Source organism: Solea senegalensis, linkage group LG5 (genome assembly GCF_019176455.1).
Source record: "Solea senegalensis isolate Sse05_10M linkage group LG5, IFAPA_SoseM_1, whole genome shotgun sequence".
Taxonomy (NCBI): domain Eukaryota; kingdom Metazoa; phylum Chordata; class Actinopteri; order Pleuronectiformes; family Soleidae; genus Solea; species Solea senegalensis.
In genome coordinates, this window is record NC_058025.1 from 3,361,827 (window position 1) to 3,386,890 (window position 25,064).

General features: G+C 38.8%; 2 protein-coding genes across 5 annotated transcripts; both read left to right on the forward strand.

Moving 5' to 3' along the window:
- Positions 1-1,262: 1,262 nt before the first annotated feature.
- ube2d4 (ubiquitin-conjugating enzyme E2D 4 (putative)) lies at positions 1,263-9,310 on the forward strand. Its single transcript, XM_044026264.1, has 7 exons — positions 1,263-1,778; positions 3,723-3,786; positions 3,891-3,922; positions 4,020-4,097; positions 4,204-4,309; positions 5,654-5,747; positions 5,865-9,310. Exons 1-7 carry the CDS (start codon positions 1,755-1,757, stop codon positions 5,908-5,910), a joined length of 444 nt encoding a protein of 147 aa, XP_043882199.1. The 5' UTR covers positions 1,263-1,754; the 3' UTR covers positions 5,911-9,310.
- A 2,782-nt stretch (positions 9,311-12,092) lies between these two features.
- dbnlb (drebrin-like b) lies at positions 12,093-24,856 on the forward strand. Of its 4 annotated transcripts, XM_044026272.1 has the most exons (15): positions 12,093-12,234; positions 13,819-13,874; positions 14,070-14,182; positions 14,274-14,348; positions 14,871-15,020; positions 15,413-15,490; positions 16,165-16,316; positions 16,416-16,470; positions 17,300-17,371; positions 18,254-18,377; positions 19,703-19,819; positions 21,622-21,714; positions 21,883-21,944; positions 22,038-22,122; positions 22,985-24,856. In XM_044026272.1, exons 1-15 carry the CDS (start codon positions 12,152-12,154, stop codon positions 23,119-23,121), a joined length of 1,452 nt encoding a protein of 483 aa, XP_043882207.1. In that variant the 5' UTR covers positions 12,093-12,151; the 3' UTR covers positions 23,122-24,856. The 4 variants fall into 4 exon arrangements, with proteins under 4 accessions (XP_043882207.1, XP_043882208.1, XP_043882209.1 ...); XM_044026273.1 differs by lacking the exon at positions 21,622-21,714; XM_044026274.1 differs by lacking the exon at positions 19,703-19,819.
- The last annotated feature ends 208 nt before the right edge of the window (positions 24,857-25,064 follow it).

The following is a 25,064-nucleotide window of genomic DNA, read 5'->3' on the forward strand; positions in this document are numbered from 1 at the left end:
GCTCCATTTTAAACTTCTCTGTAATAACCTTCTGTAACAGAAAGGCTATAAAAACACTGACGCAATGAGACAAATGTAATATTCTGATTAAACGGTAAGTTAAAATCATCAATATCTGCCGTTGTCTATATTATTTGTGTGGATACGGGATATAATGTGTTGATTCACAATATTATTGAGATAATTGTCAAAATGCGATTTAATACATGTGCCGAAACAGAATAACTGGTGTTACAAAAAATACTTCCCAAAAACACAACAAAAGTGTTGTGGCAAAAAGGTATGTTTACACAGGAAATAGATATAGCCTGAGTCAACTGGCTCTTATTTTGAAGGCCAGAGTAAAAGGAAGTGTAACACTACATCACAGTCAGCTAGAACATCCAAGGATAGATAAAAAATAATAAAAAATAATTAACAATAACAACAATAATAATAACTATGACAATGTAAGGATATTTATTATATGATTCATGTTTGTTATAGATGGTAGATTGTTTACAAAAAAGTGGCTGAATGGGGGGGGCAATACATCTACAAGGATGAATATAACATTTACACAGAATAATAACAAGGTTAATTCTATCTGAAACATCATTGATCATAAAATAAATGGCATCATTATAAGACAGTGAATGTATATTGTCCATTTTCAAAGCAAACCAGTGTCAGCACAGACCACACTTCAATTTAAGGAGGGATGAATTCTGGCTATTTAAAAATTATTTTTTGTTTTTTCTTCCTCGATAAAGAGCTAAATTCACCAAAAAAAGTCTGTCTAACAAATGTATTTCACCAACTTTGAGAGACTGTAAAGTTGTGGTGAGTAAGGAATAATATTGCATTATGTAAAGGAATGAACTGTAGATTAAGAACTGTATCTCACGACTTATGAGATACATGACTCATAATAATGAGATACTTTCTCTCGTAATTGTGAATTACCATCTCATAATTTTGACTTACTACCTCGTGATAATTTTGATTTACTATCTCTTGATTACGATTTATCACATAATAATGAGATATTTTTCCTCATAATTCGGTTTTACTATCTCATAATTTTGACTTACTATCTCGTGATAATTTTGATTTACTTTCTTATAACTATGACGTACTATCTCTTCATTATGACGTCATATATAATAATAATAATTATGACTTACGATCTCATAATAATGAGGTCATTTCTCTAGTCTTCCATAGGTTTGTGGAATAGGGTTAAGTTTTGACAAACGTCCACCACCTTCTCTCCTCCCTCTGACAGCCCGCGCAGCCGCAGACATCAGCTCCTCTCGTAGCGCTAACTCCAAAACTTTGTCCCCCCGCAGATTGTATTTCGTCTTCGGCTTTGCTGACTCTACCGACTGTGTCTTTTATTGTACCTTTTATCTCTTCGATGTCAGACAACATGATTCACGGTGCTCTGTAGATCAAATCAGACGAGCCCTGCTGCTTCTTTAGCTACCTTTAGCACGGCTACTATGATGTTCTTCGGCGATTATCCTTCCATTTTACCTTTTTAGGAGTGGGTGTCTTCTCGGGAGTGGTAGCCGGTGGACGAATCTCAGTTTTCCGCTTTACCGGGTCAGAGTTGGACATTACAGCGGCTCTGTTTGACACCTGTCCGCCTCAGATTATTCGTTACAATTGAAGGGGACGCTCCACTTGTATCTTCCACCGCCGCCATCTTGGCCTCCCCTCCTTCTCTTTAGCTGACGGGTTAGCCTAGCCTAGCATAGCCATTTGAAGCAATGGCGTTGAAAAGAATACAGAAGGTGAGTGTACGTTTCTTTCTGTGTGTCAGCCACTCTGTCGCTGTATTTCCGTGATTTTTTTGGGCAACCCTCCATTCATATAACGCACATTTCTAACCGTTAATTTAGCTCGGCTCAGCCCTGGTTGCTGTTTTTTTTCCAGTTTTTTTTCTCCTAATAATGCTAAGACAAAGACGAGCTAACAGAGTGGTGGTGGCCCAGTTGGTGCATTGCGAATCGTTAATAGCTTTAACGGTGTTTTTTGCTTTTTGACAGCTACTTCGTGTTTGCTTGGTCGTGTGTATTCACTTAATTCAGACACAAATAATATCAATAATACCTGGTTAAAGCTGGCTAGCGTTAATCTAGTCTTCTCGAAACCCCCCACCATTCCCGTACTTACCGATCCCAGTTCTGTTCAGGTTACCTAGATTCAGACATTTTCAAGTCATATTTACAAAGTTTACCATTATAGCTGTTAAAAGGAACCCATAAAATCACACAACCTAACCAACTAATGCTTTCCTTATGGGCTGCCTGTATAACTTGGGATTTCTATTTCATGTAAATATGAAATATATGATGATGTCTTTCTGTTTTCCTTATGGCTTAGGTTTCCATTTCGCCTTTACTGAGTAAAATATAATACTGATTATTCATTTGTCATTGTGAAATTTCTATTTCTTTATTAAGAATTCTATCCTCATCCACATTTTTTTATAAATATTTCCTTTTAAATTCATATAAATGGAAAGGGAAAGGAAGTAATATAATATGTTAGGTACTAATCTAATTAGTTATTTGGCAAAGGCAGGTGTGTGTGATTGAGTGAATGTGTGTGTGTGTGTTGGCCCATGGTTTGACAGGCACAGGATTTGTTAATAAAGCTGAGCTTGTCAAATATGTTTCTCTTTGTGGTCGGTGACTTAGTGTAGCTGTTGCTGCTGATGATGTGTTTTAGTCACTGAATGACAGCTGCCTTCTGTTGCCAAAACTGAACCCTGGAGTCAGTGTAGCCATATATGGAATGGCAAATGGGCCACTGGAGCAGGCCATGGTGTCTGTGTGTGTGTATGTGTATTTATAACAGAATAGATTGGCTTCGCTTTAAGAGACATTCAATCACAAGTGTAATTTCTCTACGTTCATTATCATTTCATTGATGTGGCCTTGGTGTTTACGTAAATATTCAACATACACCATTTTACTCGCATTACTGTAGCGTCTTTGGATATTTCTGTAGAACATATTCTTTTTTTTCTTTTACTTTGATTACTGCATTATTTATAGATAGAGTAATGATTCATAGGGGTTGATCTTTTCATCCAATGCAAACTAGCCCTGTGCTTTCAAACTGTCAAGCTGCACTAAATGAAAGCTGCCTTGTCTGTATTTTGTGATTTTTGTCTACAATCGTGATGGTAACATAAACATGGCGGTTAGAAAAACATACTAATTACAATTTGGGCAGGCAAAAGAAGCTAGAAGATATTCACATTTAACAAGTTAAACATTTTGGGAAAAACAACACTGAAGGCTATCAATTGATTATAATATTTGCAGCCCTACTGGGATTATGATATGTATCTGAGCTTATTGTAGACATTGACACAATGTTTACACACTTTAAAGTACAACGCATGTAATCACTTCAAATATTTAACCTTAAACGTCTGAAATAGGTGTTTATTGGTTTGGATCTATAAACCAGTTATGGATCTATATTGGATCTATAAACCACAATTTACAGGTTTGTTGAACAAAAGTCAGGGCACAAAATCTGGTGTTTTTCTGGGTGTATCTGTGTAGCATCAGTTTTTGGTCTTAAGTGCCTTGGTTAAGTACACTTATGGCCTTTTCCATGCAATTTTTTAATATTTTATGTATAAAACACTATTCTAATAACAATGCTCTCGTCATTTGGAAAATCATATCTGATTTGTTACATGATTGTTGCACTCTTAGGAGCTATCAGACCTGCAGAGGGATCCACCTGCCCAATGCTCTGCTGGACCAGTTGGAGAGGATTGTAAGTTATGAGAATTTTTGCTGCAATATGCTTGAAAAATAAAAAAATATATATATGTATAACCATATACTTAAACTTTATTATTGTTTTTTTCTCCCCAACAGTGTTTCATTGGCAGGCGACAATAATGGGTCCGGTAAGTGACATGGTTGCCAGTGGAATTACTCAATAACAACTACTACTATGAAATAGCTATTGGAAATATTAATTTCTTTCTATTTCTATTTATTTAGCCTGACAGCCCATACCAGGGTGGAGTGTTTTTCCTCACCATCCACTTCCCGACAGATTATCCCTTCAAACCACCCAAAGTGAGTAAAGGGTCTGACTGTTGTCTCACATAATCAGGCATTAACAACTCCCGCCAGACTTTAACTTGTTTATTTATATGTTTGCTCACTGTGTTTTTTCTCACAGATTGCCTTCACAACAAAAATTTTCCACCCTAATATCAACAGCAATGGGAGTATTTGTCTGGATATACTGAGATCACAGTGGTCCCCTGCCCTAACAGTATCGAAAGGTAAGAGATGATTCAAGATTCATACTATTGTGTGGACAATTAATGTTAAAGAGAATATTGAAATGGATGAAACAACATGCGAATTACCAGCAGTCTGACTGTCCCCGGTATATGTATTGATGCCAATAATGATGTCAGTCTTTAATGTACACCATCTGTGCTGATGCATTTACTTAAAAGCTAATGCTCCAACTGTATGGGAGACATTTGTAGCTCTCACTCTTAATCAGGTCACATGATGATGATGATGATGATGGTGGTGGTGAAGAACCGTTTGTCTTTTACTTGGTGCTGTCAAAGTTTAGTGATGTATTTATGTCACATCATGGTTTTTATGGATGATAGCGGATTATGTACTTAATTTTTCTGATATCCGATCCAGTTATGGACCAATACTGACACAGCTTTATGCTTTTAATATACATTTATAGCACATTTGATCTTTACAAAACTTACATGAAGGTATCACTACCCAGTTATTTGAGGTATTTTTCTTCAACGTCTTTGTGTTTTCTTTCTCATAACTGTTGCATTGCAACTTTTGTGTTGCTGTTGTGCATCCATCAGTCTTAAAACTTGCAGAACTGGCAGTGTTGCCGAGTGACAGCATCTAAGAGACAGCTATGTTGAGAAACAGAGAGAGAGGTACATGGAGCAGAAAGGCTTAAACAGCGTTGAGTGATCTGGCTGTTGGTATTTAATGTATTTTAACTCATGGTAATGTCAAAATAGGTCCAGATTCTTTGTTTCAAAACCTTTACTAAATAATAAAATACAAATACAGAACATAAAACTTCAGAGCAGGGCCATGGACAAAAACAAATGTACTGTCCAATAGCACTGCGCCTATGAATTCCTTGATTTGTCCACAAATCAAAATGATTCCGAAATCTGGTGTTAATTATTAATCGATTATCAAAATGGTTGACTATTAATTTAGTAATTTATTAATCGAAAAATCATTACAACCTGACTCTCCAATCTTCAACTAAAGTCTAACTAAGAGGCTCAGGCAGCATGATGTAATGTACTTTACTTTATTAGTATAGCACTTAACAACAACCCACAGGTGACCCAAGTGCTTTACAGAATAAAAGCTACATAATGCAGCTACATAAATGCTGAGATTCGGCAACTTTAACTAGTCGAAATACATTAAAATTTATTTCACAAATGGCTGTAAATGAACAGATATCCATTTATACAGTATAGGCTACACGGCAGCTTTGATCAAATGTGAAAATGACAGCTGTCATGGTGATTTGAGTATTATTTGACCATATCCTTCTCACCGTCCTCTTAATGTAATATCTCATTTTAACTCTCTTCTCTGTTCTTCTACAGTATTATTGTCAATCTGCTCTCTTCTTTGTGATCCAAACCCCGACGACCCGCTGGTACCAGAGATTGCTCACACGTATAAGTCTGACAGGGAAAAGTGAGTTTGGTTTTTTTAAGAATAGTTTTAATCACTAGTTCCAATATTTTTGATGACAAAGGTCTTGGTTTGCCAACATTTCCATGTTTTTTGTGTGTGTGTGTGTGTTTTTTGCAGGTACAACAAATTAGCAAGAGAATGGACACAAAAGTACGCAGTGTGAAAATGCCAGGGAGATGAAAATACAACTAGAACAAAAAGAAATTTGATTTGTTACGTGAGGCAAATGAGCAACAGAGGGAAAAATAAACTAAACAACAAGCCCATCTTTTGGAGAAGGAAGCGATATAATGAGGTACAGTGCCACCTGGCTTTCCGTGTGCTGAGCTGCTACCATGTACTGTCCTTCATGACTTGTAGGAATCTGCTGAGCAGGACCTGATGGGCTCCTTAAAGCACTCCCATATGGAATACCCGGAAACTCTTCATAGTCCATAGCACCACACTCAGACTCAGACTATAGAACACTGCTATTGTGATCATCACTTTTATTGTCGCTGTTCATGTTTCCACTGACAACAGTCATATCTATCTGTGCTACTCAGAAGCAAAAAAAAAAAAGAAAGAAAGAAAAAAGTTTGATTTAGGAGATGGAATCGCCCTTGGTTCTCAAAGGTACTGTCTGTGTCTCACTGGATGTCTTGTTATTACTGTATTTCCTTGTTTTTATTTTGTGGCCTTTTTCCATGTTGTTTTTCTCAAACGGTGTATGTGCAATTGAGGCAGAATGTTCCTGCAAAAAAAAATGGTGCAGTGCCATCACCAGCAGCTGACCTGTTGGCACATACTGTCTCTAACCCGCTACAATGTGAAAGACATGAAAAGAAGAATTGGCCTCCACCACACAATCAATTTATTAGGAATTAGCAACAGTGTATAGTTGTTTTTGAGGACACTAGAGAGCTGCTGTGAAGAGCTAGCTGACCCCCCCCGCCCCGCCTCACTGAGCCCCTTTTCTCCTGGTAATAACATCTGTCCTGAGTCAACAACGTTGGGTATGACTGTTCACGCTTGTCTTTAGAATGCTTTAGAATGACAACGTGGTATCTTGTCTGGCTTCCCCTGACGTGTTTTAAAATACACATTGATTATGTGTCTGGGAGATTCAAAAATTGCTTGTTTTGTCACGGTTTGGTACAGTTTGGTATGGTAAAGGCTTGCATTTCGATTGATAATAGTTCCTGTACTTAATGGGCAGGGTGTGGTCTGTGCCTGATAGCCACGTAGCGTGACATACCAGTGTGAGAACAACAACGTAGGACATCCAGTAGCTCTTTTATCCCTATCTGAACAAGACGTCAAGCTTTGCATGAGAATAGCCTGCAGGCGTTTGCCTCAACCTTCATGGGATATTTACACCCATCGCAATGGTGATTGGGTCTGAGGACACATTCAGGACGGATTGCTAGTTTAAATCTGCATTCACTCGGGACAGATGTTAATACCAGGTCTGAATGGGTTCATGTGTCATTGCCCCCCCCCATATCCCACATATTAGTAGCCACGCATGGCTGGTGTCTATAGTGCACAAAATACTACTGTTGTACGACTTGGCGTACAGCAACGCTGTGAGCCGCCGCCGCCTCCTCCTCCTCCTCCTCCTCCTCAGTAAAGTTTACTCAGGTATTTAACCAAATATTCAGCCTTTGCATGCAGTGAACCACGGTGAGAAGAATAACCTGGGCCCTTTATCAACAGTTTTCTATTAACTTGTTCACTGGTTTCTTCACATCACACAACAGTAGCTCATGAATAGTTTGTGCTTCCTTTTGGAGCAAACATGATCAAATGTTGAATTTCTTTGTTGTTGGTTGTTTTTTTTTGTTTTTTTTCATGCACACAGACCCTAATGGGCTGCGTTGTCATTTAGTCGGGAACTTTTCTTTCTTTTCTTTCTTTCCCTTGTCATCTTTTACTAGTTTGTGTCATAATTTCCGTTCAGGTTGTGGAATTTTTAACTCTCGGGATGTGAACAGCTGTAAAAAAGAAAAAACGACGCTGTTGTTGAACGTGTACGTGCTACTGTTTGTCTAAAATGAAATGGCCTTTGGTTACAGCGGGTGCTACTGATACTCAAACAAAACAAAACAAAAAAACTAAATGGGAAACTTCAAGTCGGGCGTGTGTAGTTACTAGAGGTCAAATGGCCACGGCAGTTTCGTCTGCTTTAAATATGAGCTGTGCGGAGGCACGGAACTGCCACGGGGGGAAAATGCCTGAGCCAACATCGTTTACATACCTGAAAATCGGGTTTATTGATTGACTGTTGAAGGACTTTCCTTTATGGTAAACGGTCACGGAACGCGTTTAGAGTTTAATTACGTGCAGTTTGCAGCAGCAGGTGAAGGATAAGGTTCATCGAGGATGAAGACGCTAAAAACTCTCTGGATGTTTTAATGGAAAATTGGGCCACGGTGATTAATCCGTTAGACTGAATTGATAGTCAACTATTTTGGTAGTTTGCTAGATTATTTAGAGTTCTCAGATTTCTGTTTCACATACAAAACAGCATATTTGAGAACATCATCACTTTGGTGGTAAACGTCGATCAACAGTTTCTGAGATTTTATGGGCCAAACCAGTAATCGATGAATGAATGAATGGCAAAACACACTCTTTGTCTCCACAGACACGCATCTGTCAATAATTTTTTGCGACTTCATCAGGAAAAGTCGCCAAAAATTGAACTGTAAACGTGTAAAGTGATCAATCACAATAATCATGTGTCATTTAGTCACTCACGCTGGTGTCTGGGAGGACATGCCTCTCTTGTCTCTTGCGTTCCAGCTGTAGCAGGAATGAACTGACAAACTGAGGAGGCGTAAACATCCCTCAACAATCAATCAACAAAGCCAACCTTATGGTTAAAAACCCGTTTCTATCAGGCTCCGACATTTTCCCCTCCCGCGTGGCCGTTACTTGGCTCCCGCAGAGTCGACATGAAGTTGGGACATTATTTTTTTCTTTGTTCTCATTTACGATCCGGTTTACAAACATTTTATTTTTGAGGTTCCATCACGGTGAAACAGGTTTGTTTAGGTTGGTGACACATTTTGTGATCTTTAATTAATATTATATTATTGTATCTTAAGCTTTTAGTTTTAGGCTTTTCTCTGTTCTTTCTTTCTTTCCTTTTTTCCTCTTTCATTCATGTCTCCAGAATTGAACATGATTGTGACGTGTCATATTAGTTTTAATGTAACCCATTTTGACTGTTGGATAAAGTATTTAGGAAATGCAATGATGTCCGTTTATTTTTGTTTGTTTGTTTTTTCCGTCATTAAATCATTGCTCTTTATTTGCTGACGCTGCCAATATAAAGGGAATAATATGATGTTTGGAAGGGGATTGTTTTTTGGGGTATTGGGGCATTATTGAATACACACAAGAAGATATAATAGTAAAAGCATGAAGTCTTTAGAAGCTGATTGTAGAATTAACACCAAGGTTTAGGCACCAAATGTAGATTTTGTTTATCATTAACTACTGCAGAGAAAATAGTCGTAACAGGTTGTTCATATCCAATGACATGAAACATTAAATGGAAAGAAGACTGTACTGCACACCTTTTTAAGTTGTGTTTATTTTTATGTTGTAATATTTATTTGAATACCACCACAGCATAAAAAAACTTTGTGTATACTTAAAATAAATAACAAATATCAACTCGGTTTTACCTGCATTTATTTTGAAAGAAGAGTACAGTTTATGTGCAAATCGAGTGTTAAAAATACAGAATTTTTGCCTTTTAATGATGCAAAATATACTTCTTTGTGTGAATTATAGTGAATTCAGTACAATACAGGTACCTCAAAACATTTAAGTAGTCTAACAGTAATGTGTACTTAGTTGCTTCCCCCATATGTCCACAAATAAAACAATAACATGATATCGACATGAAAAAATGGCGAAATACGCTCTCAAATGTGGCATTTTGTCCACAATCCAAAGATTCAGTAAAGCAAGAACTCAAAAACGTTGAGTAAAATGAATGAACAATATATACAACTTTATTTCATTCATCTCGAACAGTGAAATAAAATGTGGAAGCACAGAAATCATCAAGAAAAATTGTCAATTTTAGGGCGAAATTGACATAATTTTGGTGTCCTTCAAATAGCAAATGTCAAAATGATGCCCTTGTCATTGTGACCTTGAAGTTACAATTTTGGGGTTGGACAAAATAAATTTGAAGACTTGACTTTGGATTTTTTTTTCTATTTCCACAACTCACAAAATGGATAAAGTCGGTGTCAGTTTGAAAAGACGGATTTGTTTCAACTTTCGGAACCAATTTGGCACACATGCGTGTGGTCGGAAAAATGGGGTCAGGATGAGAGTAATTCATTATATAAATGTTACAGTTATTTACAGAAAAGTTGCTGTAAATACAGCATGTGTGGTGGTGTATAACTGGGGTTTAACGGACAATGGAAAATTTGAAGACGTCACCCACATGATGTGACGTCTGTTCCGCATTTAAGAATCGAGATTTGAATCACAATTTAGTCGTGACCTTGCAGAACTCACACCATTCAGTGTTTCAAAAATAAAGGTTGATTTCATTTTGAAACTGTGGTGGATGATGTTTTTTCTATTCTTTCAGACTATTTTCATTTATGAATAATGAGAAATAAGAAATTTAACATGTAAAATAACATTTAGGAAGAAAACAGTATTTGTTCATATGTTTTTTCCTCAAAATAAAAAAAACAACATCTCTTTACTCAGAATAAGTGTAACAATTAGGTCTGTGCCAGTTTTTCAGATTATAAAGAATTTATTTAAAATTTAGAATGTTTTTGTTTAATGCTGAGTACTGAGTATACTAGTTTTACAGACAGGTATATATATACATATATATATAGATATAATGGTGATTTTTGTTGCGTCAATGGAATATAAAATTCAATTCTCCAATTTTAAATACATTATTCCAATGGCGTTTGCAAAGACGAAGTTGTAGAAATATCGAATTAAAAAGTCTGTGGGTGCGTTTGATTTATTAGACTGTGCTTCAAGGTTTGTGCGGTGCAGACAACACAATCTTCAGTTTGCGCACAGATAAATGTTCATGTCTTTCATTTTTACAAAGTGACAACGCGGTGAATGGTAAGTAGGATTCCTAACTGTATTATCACGGATTCATATCAGCGTTTATATTCATTTAATTTCATTTAAACGCACATTAACTCGGAGCTTTCGGGCTCTCAAGCTGCTCATAACGAAAGACACCACTCAGCCGCTTCCTGCCAAGCTGAAATCAGGGTTGCCAGGTTCGCGCGGAGGGCATGCTTTTAAAGCCTTACCTCTGAGTCTGGTTGAATTCTTTTTTTTCTCCGCAGGTTCTACATCTACAGTTTAACTGTTTAATTTTTGCTGTAAAGCTTCAGGTATAGCTGGGAAGTACCACCTTCTGATTAGTAACATATTCCCATAAGCCACTCATGTACTAAACAAAATATACCCATGGATTCACCCTTTTTTTTTGCTTCTGGGCATAATTAAATACATAGCCAAAGAAAGAAAGATTTTCCTGTCACAGATACTCACACTTTGCGACTCAGCTAGCGAACAGTTGTGCTGATCCAATCCAGTTTATTTATAAAGCACAACAATAGGCAAATTAAATTTGTCTTCATAAATGCCACATCTTCAAAATTAAAAGCCTTCGGGGAGAAAAGAAGAGGAGAATTTGTTAATCGAATATAGAGGTATGTGACTGACAGCATGAAGAAACTTATGTACTTACGTACTTCTGAGATACTAAGTCGTAATTATGATATACAAAGTCATACATATGAGATACTTAGTCACGTATGAGATGAGGTACTAAGTTGTACATATGAGATGAGATACTAAGTCAATGATGAGATACTAAGTCTTAAGTATGGGATACTAAGTAAATTATGAGATACTAAGTCACGTTTGAGATGAGGTACTAAGTCGTACATATGAGATGAGATACTAAGTCATAAGTATGAGATACTAAGTCAATTATGAGATACTAAGTCATAAGTATGAGATACTAAGTCAATTATGAGATACTAAGTCACATATGAGATGAGGTACTAAGTCGTACAGATGAGATCAGATGAGATGAGATGCTAAATTGTAATCCATCCATCCATTATCTACCGCTTTATCCTCCACCGGTCGCGGGAGGGTGCTATGCCTATCTCAGCTGACATAGGGCGATAGGCGGGGTACACCATGGACAGTTCGCCAGTCCATCGCATGTCCCTCTTAAAAAAAGATAAAGAAAAAGTTATGGACACCGCCTGTTTTGTTCGGCAGACCTGGCAACCCTGGCTGAAAGTCAGCATCAGCGTCGCTGCCACGCCTCCCAGTAGGAAGGGCGCATCCCGGATAGCTAGCTGGCTAGCTGTACTCAGCGTATAACGATGGCAGTAAACCTGAGCAAAAACGGCCCCGCGTTAACGGCCGCGTATAAAGACGTGGTGGATGAAAAATCCAGCACCAACTGGTAAAGAGCTGCTTTTTCTCTTTAGAAAAATGTTTTAAAGATTGAACAAGGTGCTGTTATTATACTAGCGTCGGAGTGTTGGCTAGCAGTGAGTTTGGTTAACCTTAACCCACCCAACCTTTGATAAACTGTGACCTAGTTATTTTTTTCGTATAGTGTACTGTTTTCTGCCTAAATAAAGTGTCGTGAGGCTTTCTTACATTTACTGTCAGGCTGATGAGAGATGAGCTAAATTAACAGCTACAAACACAGCTGGTTTGTGTTAGTTAACTGCACTAACTTACTAACTAACCAACCAAATAACTAAACATTTACAGTATGTATAATGTAATATTCATGAGTGTATAGTATGTGTATAAGCTTTCCATGCACTCAATAAAAATGAGTGCATGGAAAGCAAATATTTAAGCTACTTCCTGGTTAAATTTCATTTGGGTAAAACAATGACCAACATGTGAAAGTCAAATCCGCTGACTTCTTCCGCTGAGGTCTGAAAGAAACCTGCAGATTACAACTGCCAACACTGTGTTTAATGATGACCTGAATTAATTAACTCAGAGGAGCAATTGCTCAGGGAGTCCCAGCTGTAATATCCACACACTCCTACTCCTCTCCTTGGATTTCACACACTTGCGGAATGTGTCCACAGCTGGTGACACACTACAAGATTATTACCCAGATTATTATCACGATTTTACCCACGATTCACAGTTGGACAGTGTCTACACTAGTCAGTGCTAGTTGGGGACAGTTGGCACAGACATCTGTGAGTGTGTGAGGGGTAAAGACTCGTATCAGCATGTTTGTGAGGGGTAACAGACCTGACCTCATTCATAGTCAATCCAACGACTCGGGACACAATCACGTAGTGTGTACTGATTACAGACCCCACTGTGAACACACGTGGTCAACAGTCAATGAAAAAGAGAAGGTGGGACACAGGAAATGGCACTAGAAGACGAAGACAACAAGAAGTAGCGGGAATATCAATATGACGATGATGTTTGTTTACCTTTTAAATCAGTCTCATAGACATGGCCGCTCTTTATGTCTTTTGTAATGGTTGCATTATGATGCTCTTTATTGTCTCATAGGGTAAAGCTACACATTCTTAGCTTAAACCTTTAATTTTAAAGGCGACTGTGTTGGTTGCTTGGGAACCTTCATTTTGGCCTGATGAATGCAAACTCTCCTTTTGATATTCCATGATAACATGCTTAAGTCATGATGCTATCATTTGAAAGCCTTGTTGACTCATCTTCAACCGCAGCGATTGTGGTTGTGCTTATTTTTAGTGTCGTAACTCCAAATTGCTTTGTTCCAGACGTTCTGAGACTTGTCTTGGTTCTATTTCGGAATTTGTAACCGGGCTGTTTGTGAGGTTCAACACAAACATACTTTGTCTGTAAAATATATCTTGTGGAAAAAGGGCTTGTATAGGTTTACAAAGCATCCAGTTTATGGTTTAATGTGAAATAATGCATGTCGGTGCTTGAATAACGTTCTCTCTCTGTCAGTTTGAGCCGTTTTACGATCATTTCTCAAGATAAAAATAATGTGCTTTATCTGATCTTTCCCCCCCAGGGCCTTGTTTACTTATGAGGGAAACAGTAATGATATCCGTCTGGCAGAAACAGGGGGTGAGTAACTGAATGTTATGATCTCAACACAATTGTCATTGTCAGCAGCGTGCAGCTCCAGTCCTGGAATATCAGCACAAAAGAAGTGCTTGCCTCTGCTGTCTCAACCCAACATTTGTAAGAGGGAAGAAATGTCCTCTGTTACACAACTTGCCGCAATAACCCTCTGACTCTACCACAATGTTGATGTATCAGATGGAGGTCTGGAGGAGTTGGTTGAGGAACTCAACAGTGGAAAAGTCATGTACGCTTTCTGCCGCGTCGAGGATCCAAATTCCGGCCTGCCTAAATACGTCCTCATCAACTGGGTGAGTGCAACACAGACGGGCTGGTTTTTGACTTTATTTTGTCATTGTAGTGGCCATGCTTGACCTTATAGAATCAATATTTGCCTTTCAGACCGGGGAAGGAGTGAACGACTCCAGGAAAGGACTGTGTGCAAACCATGTCAGCTCCATGGCCAATTTCCTTAAGGTAACACCACTTTCATTTTTGAGTTTAGTTTAATATTAGTTCAATATAAGAACATTAGGCAGCCCATGGCCAAGAGGAAAAGAATTGGGCTTGTAACTGGACGGTTGCCGGGTTCAAATCCTGCACTTGTGAAGGGCTGGGTGCAGATAAGTGCTGCCCACTGCTCCTGCCCCTGGCTTGTGTGTGTTCACTACTGGTTATATAATAAGGATGGGTTACATGCAGAGGTCAAATTCACTACCACTAATTGGTCCGTGTGCAAAAATAAATAGAAAGACAGTGAAGAACTTGACATGCTTGCAGCGATTGCTGAAGTAATGTTTAGGGTTGGAATTCATCTGGAACACCCCCTAGATCGGATTTAACTACTACAACACAAACCCCGACCCTGGATTTCAAGCCTTGTGAAATCATTCTTCTACTTTAACTATGAATTACACTTATGTCTCATCTCAAACGAGGTTAACAACCATAGGTGTTTTTAAGAAAATTAACAGAAACTTCTCTGTTGTGTCGTTTCAGGGAGCCCACGTCACGATAAACGCCAGAGCCGAGGAGGACGTGGAGCCCGATGTGATCGTGCAGAAAGTAGCGAAAGCCTCAGGAGCCAACTACAGTTTCCACAAGGAATCCTCCGGTCGCTTCAGGGACAGTGGTCCTCAGGGTCCTGTGGTATGAACTCCCCGTTTGATGTTTGTTTGCACGGTAGAACAGTTAACACTTAGCTTACAGTATTTCTTATCTCACCTTCTCTTAATACCGTCCTGGAGTTGTGACTGAAGGTCCAAAAAAATTACCTGATTCGTGCAGGTGCTGCAAAAGTGCAGCTACTTCCTGTTAGCACTATTATTTAAAATCCCTAACATAAATTGTTAAGACAGGGAAGTAGCTGCACTTTGCACATGCATAGAACAAAGCTGTATTTGCTCTAGCGGTGTTTGATCATGACGTGTGTAGACAATTTCGTGTTTCGGTTGTTCATCTTTTAGTACTCTTTAGTACTTGTTACCAAAGTATTATCATTATCAAGTATTAACAGGTTTTTTTTCCCCCCCTTTGTTCAGGGCTCAGTGTATCAAAAGACCAACGCTATGTCTGAAATCAGAAAGACCAATAAAGACACCTTCTGGGCACAGACGGAGGTAAGTTCCCAACAAATCACTTGAGTTTAATACTTATTTAAATAAATGCTAAATGATAAAAAAAAGTGCCAGAACTCTTTGGAGTTGTCAGTTCTAGTATGTCGTCTTTTCCTTGGGAACTGTCACAGATGCAACCACAGATGACGATGCTGCTCATTTCCTTCCTTTCTTTCTTTCTTTCTTTCTTTTGGTGAAATTGAGATTATAATCTTACCTGTGCACCTTTCAAATATAAACAAGTTGCACGCTCATCAGCTCCACAGTCTACTCTCTCTGTGTTTCATCTCATGTCGCGCGCTGCACACAGGAAGTGATTTACGCAATGCCACGACAGAAGGCGGTAATAGCGACATAGGTTGCAGTTTGGCTGAAAACACACAAAGAAGTACCAATGAAAAGAGTTTGATAAGTGAATTCAACTGCTAAAAAATGTTGCTTTTTCAGCAGTTTGATGGGATTAATGCATCTTATCCCCACCCGCCCATGCTCTGCTTCTGTATACACACAAACACCCCCTCACTCTGGTCTGATAGTATTGCTTGACCGAGCCTGTTTTCAAGTAAAGGACGCAGCAAACGGATAATGCTCAACAAATCCAAGCAGAGAAATAGTTTCACTATGTGTACAATAGTAAACCTGGAGCTAACCTAAGGCTGTTGTGTTTGGCTCTTCAGAAAGAAGAGGAGAAACGTCGGCAGGAGGAGCGGCGCAAGATGGATGAAGAGCGCCAGCAGCTGGAGAGAGAGAGGAAAGACAGGGAGGCCAAAGAGGCAGCGCTGAGGGAAAAGAGGGACAAAGAGAGAGCTTCTGAAATCGAGCAACAGAAGTAAGTATCACCTGAACGGGAAGTGGGCGAGAACGGTTTGTAACGGTATCTGATGAAAGGTTCAAATGCACCTTTGAAATGTCCTTTTTTGATTGACAGGAAGTACCAGCAGCAGCAGGAAGCTGAGAACAAAGAGCACGAGAAACAGCGCTGGGTGAGTGTCTCGCTGTCCCCCGACTGTCTCACGACCTGACAGAGACATGAGGGTGCTGATGAGAGTGAATGTAGACTGTGTTTAGGGGTGGGAGTCTCTGCACACCTTACTATTCAACTCAGAGGACTACATTTAAACTATAACTTGATCCTCGATGTATCTCAAACTGTGTATTTAATGATCCATAATCATAAGTACTATTAATACAAATGCAATAACACATTTCTGAGGAAAAGACACCACTGTGTGTCTCTTAAAGCAATGTTTTAAGTTTTCTAATTAACCGAGTTCTCTTATCTTTTTTCAGCTTCTTAAATTTAAATATTTTTCTTTTTTCTTTGCTCCATATTTCAAATGAATCATTAAAACTGATTGATTTTTTTTTTGGAGAAAATCATCAATTCAAGGTTTGGGAAACATTTTATGAACCAAACAAGGATTTTCTTATAGTTGCAGGTATAATATTTGTTTGTTTTTTGGTCCACAAACCAAATTCATACAGTTTACTGTCACAGATGAGCAAATACACCAGAATATATTCACATTCAAGAAGCTGAAACCACAGAATTTTACAGAGACACTCGCACATACCAATAAGTTTATTTTGTAATTGATGACTCATCGATTAGGCTGCAGACCAAAAGCAGAGGGAAATAAATTTCGATGGCTGTAATTTTTATTTTTGAAGAGAGAATTATGAGTTTCTAAGTATAGAGTTTTATGTTATGTTGATAGTTAAGTAAGTTTCAGTAGTTTCACATGCTGTAGACACATAAGTCAGGAAGTTAGTGAATGTGAGCAGTGTCATCAGTGATGTTAACGTCATCAGGAGGAGCAGAAGGAGAAGGAGTCGGTCCAGAAGAAAGCAGTCAGGAGAGGGGAATCTGTGGAGAAGGCCAATGTGAGTTTACCCATGCTGAAAGTGATCTCTCCACACACTCACACACACACACACACACACACACACACACACAAACTACTTCTCTCTCCTTTTTTTCTAAACGTCCGAAAGCTTTTGATGTCTTTATTGCACGACCTCAGTCCACATAAAGCCAGGGCGTGACCGCTGCGTCTCTGATCACCTGCTTCTCATGTGCGCTGCCATTTTTAGATTTACAGATATCGAAAGTGGCATAAATAATATAGTACATGATTTTATTTTGAAACGGGGTGCACTAAGTGTTGTTTTCCTGTTCTAAATATTAAAACTGCATTGATTGTAACCGACTGTTATGCTGAACAATGCACTAAAAATTGGTATTGTGCGGCATTCTAATTTGTAAGTAAGATATTCCACATAAATATTATACATAATTATTAAAAAATACATTGAATTGACATAAATTATGTTTTGAAAAGTCTCTTAATAAAACTTTTTTTAATCTGTTGACCTAATTATTTGTGTGATAGCAGAATTTGACTACTTTTATAGTCAGTTTCATTGTCTCATGTGAAAAAGCCATGAAATAAACCAGGTATTATCTGAAATGAAAAGTAATGATCATATGTATTTTAAGATCATGTAGTACAGTACAGTATTACAGTAAATATTTAAATTTTTTAGCGCAAACATCTCAAAAGAAAACTTACCATGAAACAACCTGATCCCGTGTAATTATAATATATATATATATATATATATATATAATTTTATTTAAAATTAATTATTTATAAGCCATATTGACCCAGCCTTCGTTCCACATCACAAACCCCCGCTGCTCACTTGTTGTTCATAACCTTGTGCCCATCTGTTGTGCATTACACAAATTATTTATTTTCTCAGGAGGCGGCCTCTCTCATCTCTCAGCGCGCCATGAACCCCAGGGAGATGTTCATGCAGAGGGAGAGAGGAATAACTCCCAGTGACGCAGACGTCCCCTCTGCGGCCCCCGCGAGTTCACAGCCAGGTATCATCATCACCCAAACACCGACAATCAAACTGTTTGCTTCTCCTTCGTTTACTGCAGAGCTCTCTCTCTCTCTCTCTCTCTCTCCTCCTCTGACGCTGCCTTTTCACCAAGCTCAGGTACGGTGGAGTTTAGCTTTTTTAGCTTGTTTATAAACCAGACGGCGATCTTCCGTGACGATGTTCTTGTGAATCGCTCACGGTTTCTTTAAAAAAATGCAACATTTTGTTTTTTAACAGCCAACATAAAAATCCCGGCCTGTTGTCTTATCTTGAATTGATAAATCTATTGCATAGATCCCGTACTTTTGTATTCAGAAGTGAGATCTTTGTCCAATCAACAGTGATATCAATCAAGATGTTATTTTGACAATTTAAACAGAAAGAACTGAACTGAACTGTAACGCTTGGTGGAAACGGGGCTTAATTCTTTTTCTGTCAGGTCGTGGTTGATGCCATCAGGTGATTTTCTCTCTTGAAGGAAACTAGTGCTTCAACAGTAGGCTGAACAATTTATTTTCGTTTTACATGTTTCTAAATCTCAGTAGCGATATAACTTTTAAAGTCAAGATTCAGTTTAATATGTGTTCAAGACCCCTAGGCTCCGTTGTTTAGGTATAACCCAGTGAATATGTGTATCTAGTTGATGCTGTTTGTTGATCAGTTTAGTGAAAAATGTACTGCCCTCTCTGGTCAAACACCAGCTGCTGCATTTACATTTTGCCACTGGCTTTCTTAGTGGCACACACTTTTTGTTCACCCTCTTGTCCAACCAGAGCGAGGCTTGTTGCCTCAGACTCCTCCCCCTTTTATAATAAACGCAGGAGGTGTCGTTTTTGTCGCCTCTTGTTTTGTTTTTATTGTATTGTTATTTTAACAGGGACAGTGCACTAATAAAAAGTAATTGAACCAGATTTCATTGGCCAGGCCACGCCCCCTGCACTGCTTCCCACTTCCTCCCTCACTCCGGTCTCAGCCCACTTCATGGCATCAGACATTTGGCAGAGTTAGCTTCAGAATAGGGGGTTTAGTTACACTTTAAAACCAGATGGAGCATCACCTCATGAAAATATTAGTTTTTGTACTCGTTTATTCAACATTTAAATATAAAACTTCCATGTTGCGATTTGCCGATTAAGTTTCAACGATTTGTTGTTCAGCCCTGTTCGACGCCGTCCTCTTCTCAGTGCTTCAACTCTCCCATCAGACTGTCCGGTTGTCTCCCAGTCATGTTTAACCACAGTGTCTCCATCATGGTGTCCTTGTCTTCTTCTGCTCTCTCTCTCGCTGCATGTTTTGTGGGTTCCATATTGTGTCTCCGCTCAGGGCGTCTGCACAGCCCGTTTCTGCCTAAGCAAGCGTATGAATCTGAGCGAGCCGGCTCACCTCAGCGCCAAGCTTCGCCTGAGCCCGCGGGCTCCGCCTCTCCCGTCCGTGCAGCAGGTGTGAGACTTACGCCGACACACAAACACTCAACACCAAGGCTATGTCCACATTAGTGCGTTATCGGTTAAAAATTGCTTTTGCTCGAGATTTTGCCTTCTGTCTCCAAACTATTCCCAATTTGAGCCCTTAAAACTGAGAGTTTCATATCGAACCAACATTTTGAGGGCCAGGAAAAGCTATTTTTCAAATAATACGTGTGGAAAAATCTAAAAATCTCACCCTTGTGTGGTTGTTTGTGCTTCATGTACGTGCTCTTTATTTTGGTAGACTACAGCGTTCAGTCCTTTTGGGGGATTTATTTATGTATGAAGACATTTATTGAAACCTTGCTGAGTTTAGAGAAAAGAAAAAGATGCTATGTCATTATGGTAGAACCTCTGGACTTCCACGGAACCAGCGTCTAACCACAGACAAGATTCACGTGTGGTACTGAGAAGCTGACGTCACAGCTTCTCAGTACCACACGTAAACAGTTCTACAGACGAAATCCAAATAAATCCAGTCGGCCTGATTGTCGTGTCAGTCATAAGAGTTAAGGGTTTTTTGAGTGTGAAAACGTTACCTGAAGCGATGCCTGGTTTACAGAAAAGCAAAAGATTGAACGTGAAAGTTTGTTTCCGCTCGTCCAGACTAAGATCTTCCTCACAGAAAACAGTGACCCAGTTACCCACATTCACTTCCTGGCTTACTTTCAGTCTCACAGTATTGTCGTCACAGAAATCCCTTCATCTTAATTCTTCAACATCGTCGCTTCTCGTTAGTTTCTGAAACCAAGCAAAACAACTGCACAGGAGAGAATCGGCTTGTCAGCACATTTGAATGTTTTCACATGTGTTTGTATTTATCAATTATAACAAAGTTATAAACCACTTTGATTATCAGGTAATTTGTTTCTGCCCTTTTTTTCAATAATTAAAACAAGTTCTATGATTTTTTTCAGCTCCTTAAATGTGAAGTTTTTCACTTTCTTTGCTCCACATAACAAAGAAATTGTCAAACTGATACATTTTATGGATCTAACAATTAAATAATCTAGATAATAATTGAAAGATTAAATTATTATGAAAATAATCGTTGATTGCAGCCCTAGTTGATGTGGATGCTGATACCGGGGTTTATTCTGGTGCTTGATTTTTATATTTAATAATGACTGTATTTCTGCGGCTGAACAGTTCTCTGAGTAGTTTGAAGAATATAATAAGTTCTAAGTCTAAATGCCCTGACCACACGTTTATGACATGAAACCATCACTTCTATTGTGATTAAAAACTGTGAAATAATTATTTTGAGTATGTTTGTATTCATACATTCATCTCAGCTGTAAAGTGCTGGAAAAACTTGGAAAATGGACCTTGAAAGTGCTTGAAATTGGTCTTGGTCCCTGTGATATGGAGCTGAAACCCCTCGTCTGAAGGCGGAGACATATTATAATTCAAATAAAAACGTCACAGTGTGGATGTAGCCTCACACGCTGACTCTAGTGACTCAGCCTCATTCTTAACTAAAAGCTCAGTCTTCTCATTGTTGTGCTCGTGCGTCATCGTCTTCATTGTCTAATCATGACACATGCTTCCATTCATCAAACTTTGTGTTTTCATCATGAACCTGGAGATCAGTTCTTCTGCTGCTGATCGCTGCTGCTGCTGCTGATCGCTGTGTTTAAAGTGCAGGGGAAGAATGTTCTCATGTCTGAGGCAGGTGGTGGTGGTGGTGGTGGTGGTGGTTTCCAGCCTGTGTGGGCTTGTGTTTGTGTTCCTCTGTATCCACGCGTGTCTGTGCTTGTGTTTTTGGGTGATAAGAGCCTGATGTGGATGACCTGGAACAGTCCAGGTGTGAGTATGATGAGCAGGAGGAGGAGGAGGAGGCAGCAGCTCCTCAGGACCAGCAGAAAGGTGGGGCCCATGTCACATTTCACCCGCCCATCTGCTTCTTACACTCAGAAAGTGGATTATTCCCCCCAGTAATACTGTAATGGGATTAGCAGCTGCTGCTGCCACCTGCTGGTGGATGGATAACACAGCTCAGACAGCATCACACTAACTTTAATCTTGTCTTTTCAGAGGAGGCACCGGTAGTCGACAACACTCCCGTCCAGGAGCCGGCGCCTGAAGAGCCTGTGCAGGTGGTTGTTTACTTCCTGTTCATCTGGACACCTTTTCTTCCTTCACGTAAATAAATCCAGAAAAAACACATTTGACCTCATTTTCCCCCTCAGGTGGAGGAGAATAACTACGAGGTGGCGACTGACGAGAGCTCGGCTAAAACTGTCTGTGCCAGAGCCTTATACGACTACCAGGCTGGTGAGGTTTAGTTTTTTGTCGTTGTTAAGGACAAATTAACATCCTTTTTTATTAAAAAAAAAGGGACAACCTACAGTTAAATACATTAAGATTAGCATTTAGGCATTACACAATGAGTCGATTACTAAATTAATCTTCAGAGGATGAAGAGATTATATGAAAACTATTGTAAGTTATCGATTGATAATTTTGCTCTTTTCAGAAAGAGGAGCATCAAATGATAATTGATACCACATATTTAGTCAATTTAAAAAAAAAAAAATCCTCCATCTGATAAAATATAACGGTTTAATGATGACAATAATACCAAAAAAATGCTTAACCTCAGTAACCAGTTATTGGACTTGCACGTATTGCACCTATTGTCTCTTTAAACTAAAGCCAGATATCAAATGCATGAAACAGGTCATGAAAACTACAAAAAAGTAATATTTGGATGGAAAAAAGAGTTTAAGGAATATTTATTATTAAGTCATTAATAATTGTCTCAGTAATAAATAATAATTGGCCAATGCAAAATATCAGCCTGATTAATCAGTCTACGTCTATTTAATATTGCAGTGACAAATTCACTGTGTGATTGTAACATAGCTCTGAATATCATGTAGTATTTAGCTTGTAATTCTGAACATTTGTGGCTGCTCTGATTACTAAAAATTGTCATTTACTATAGAAATATGTTAGTCGACTATTATTAATGTACTGTGAGATTTTTACATTGTAACGCATTTACATATCTCTATATATTCAGTGTTACGTCACCTTTTGGCGATTTCTACATGTTAGCGTTGTTGCATCTTCACATGTAAATCATCCTTGATCTTTCGTCACGCTCACGCGCACTTCTCTCTCCTTCCGTCAGCCGACGACACGGAGATCTCGTTCGATCCCGACGACATCATCACCGGGATCGAGATGATCGACGAGGGCTGGTGGCGAGGATACGACCCCAACGGCCACTTTGGAATGTTCCCAGCCAATTACGTGGAGCTCGTCTAGCCTGCCGCGGCCCCGCCTCCTCCCCTCCTCCCTCCTCCTCCTCCTCCTCCTCCCTCTCTTCCCCTTCCACCCCACAGATCATCACACAGACAGTAACACACACACACACACACACACACAGCAGAGTCAGTCGTCAGGCTGACAACACGGAGCAAATGAGTCTCCACATCAAGGACCAATGAAAAAAAAAAAAAAAGGTTTCCAAAAAGAAAAAAGTCATTTCATTAAATGATTAATGTTGATGGCATAGTTTAGGGATTCGTGGAAACTTAAAGTCCCTCCCACTCAGTCTTTACCTGTAAATGTGATGCAGTACAATGATCGGCCTTCGTTATCATGAGAAGTTCTTACATTTCTAGTTCACATTCCTTTACAAAGTGACTTCAGTTCTAATTCAGGTATTAGTTTTAGGGCTGGGTATCAGCTGATTTTCCGCTTTATCGCTTTGATCAGTTTTTTCGATATGATGCGATTCACAGTAATGAGACATTTCACTTTCCATGCCAGGTTTGCTTGGTGTTGAAAGAGATTTTCACAGAATTAAGACTGAAAACTGTATAAAATCTGGATCTCTCTCACATGGTACGTCATTAAAAATATCAGGGATGCACAATATTATCGGCACAATATCCGTGTCGGACGATATTGACTTTAAAATACAACTGAATAAAACAGAAGGCTGAATATCTACATATGTGTTCATTTCACAAAAGAAGAGATGAATTTACCTGAGGTTGGGCGTGGGGGACGTATATATATTGGTATCGATAGCGGTTACTGTGTGTCAGCAAAGAGTCAAATATCGTGCATCCTTTAAGTAGTTACATTAACACACTCTGTGTTTAATTTGACCACACAGTGCAATACAGTCGTTAATAATTCAAGCTCAAACATGAAAACATTTGTTAAAAATTAATTAAAAAGGTCAAACTATCCAGCCTAGAAGCTCTTCAGACATTTAAAGTAATTAACCAAAGAAAAACGGAGATGTTTTGAAGTGATGGATGGAACGGAAAACACAAACAAACTAAAAATGTCCTCCTCAGCAGCAAGAGATCCATCCAATAATTATAGGACTCAGCATCAGATCGATATGAATCAGAAAATCAGTTGTTTCATTTAACCCAGCCCTAATGATTTTGTTGCTTGTAGCAAACGCGTTTCAGGAGGAAAAAAATCAAAGACGGTGTTTTTGCCTTGTTTGTTGTTTCTTTGCCTTTCTTTACCGGCAGACTGAATTTTCCTTTTTTTTATTATTCTTATTCTTATTGTTATGATGCAGTTGAACCTCTTACATTCTGTGTGAATTAAAACAACAAACCTTTTTTTAGCTTAAGTAAACTGTTCCGACTGTGGTTGACGTGAGTATTTAAGAAATCATGTTTGCTGTGCTCCTGCTGGGGGAGTGAGAAACAGGGCAAAGTTTCCCTTTAACTGTGACTAAACTGGGTCTAAACGCTTATGTTTTCATTTCAATCTCCTTCTGTGAATCAGATCATTTCAACACGTCTTCACGCGCGCTAAAATCACGTCGGGATCCTTTCTGCTCTGTCAGATTGGGATTGGAAGAGAAAAATCTTTTTTTTTAAACCTTTTGAGGGTCGGTCGTCGTCAGGAAACAATGTGTTTGTTGCATCATTCCTTCATTCATTCCTTCATTCATTCATGTTTGTTTTTCCCAGAGTCTATATAATAATGCACAGACATTCTTCATAATAAAACAAATAAACAAGCAGGCATTTTCGTATATATATCTGTATGTATGAGACTGTGTGATGTGAAATAACGTAGAAGAATCTGAGAGGGATTTTCAGACCTTTAACAGTAACTCACACACACACACACACACACACAGAGAGACAAACTCGGTCTTCGCTGTAAAATCAGTTTCCTGGAATAAGGCAACAGCTGGGGAATTCACCGCGTTAATGCACAGGTTTCAT

Coding starts and splice junctions, on each gene's coding strand:
- ube2d4 (XM_044026264.1), top strand. CDS start 1,755: ATGGCGTTGAAAAGAATACAGAAG. Junction 3,923..4,019: donor AGGCGACAATAATGGGTCCG/GTAAGTGACATG, acceptor CTATTTATTTAG/CCTGACAGCCCATACCAGGG. Junction 5,748..5,864: donor TATAAGTCTGACAGGGAAAA/GTGAGTTTGGTT, acceptor TGTTTTTTGCAG/GTACAACAAATTAGCAAGAG.
- dbnlb (XM_044026272.1), top strand. CDS start 12,152: ATGGCAGTAAACCTGAGCAAAAACGGCCCCGCGTTAACGGCCGCGTAT. Junction 17,372..18,253: donor AATCTGTGGAGAAGGCCAAT/GTGAGTTTACCC, acceptor TTATTTTCTCAG/GAGGCGGCCTCTCTCATCTC. Junction 21,715..21,882: donor TCCTCAGGACCAGCAGAAAG/GTGGGGCCCATG, acceptor TTGTCTTTTCAG/AGGAGGCACCGGTAGTCGAC.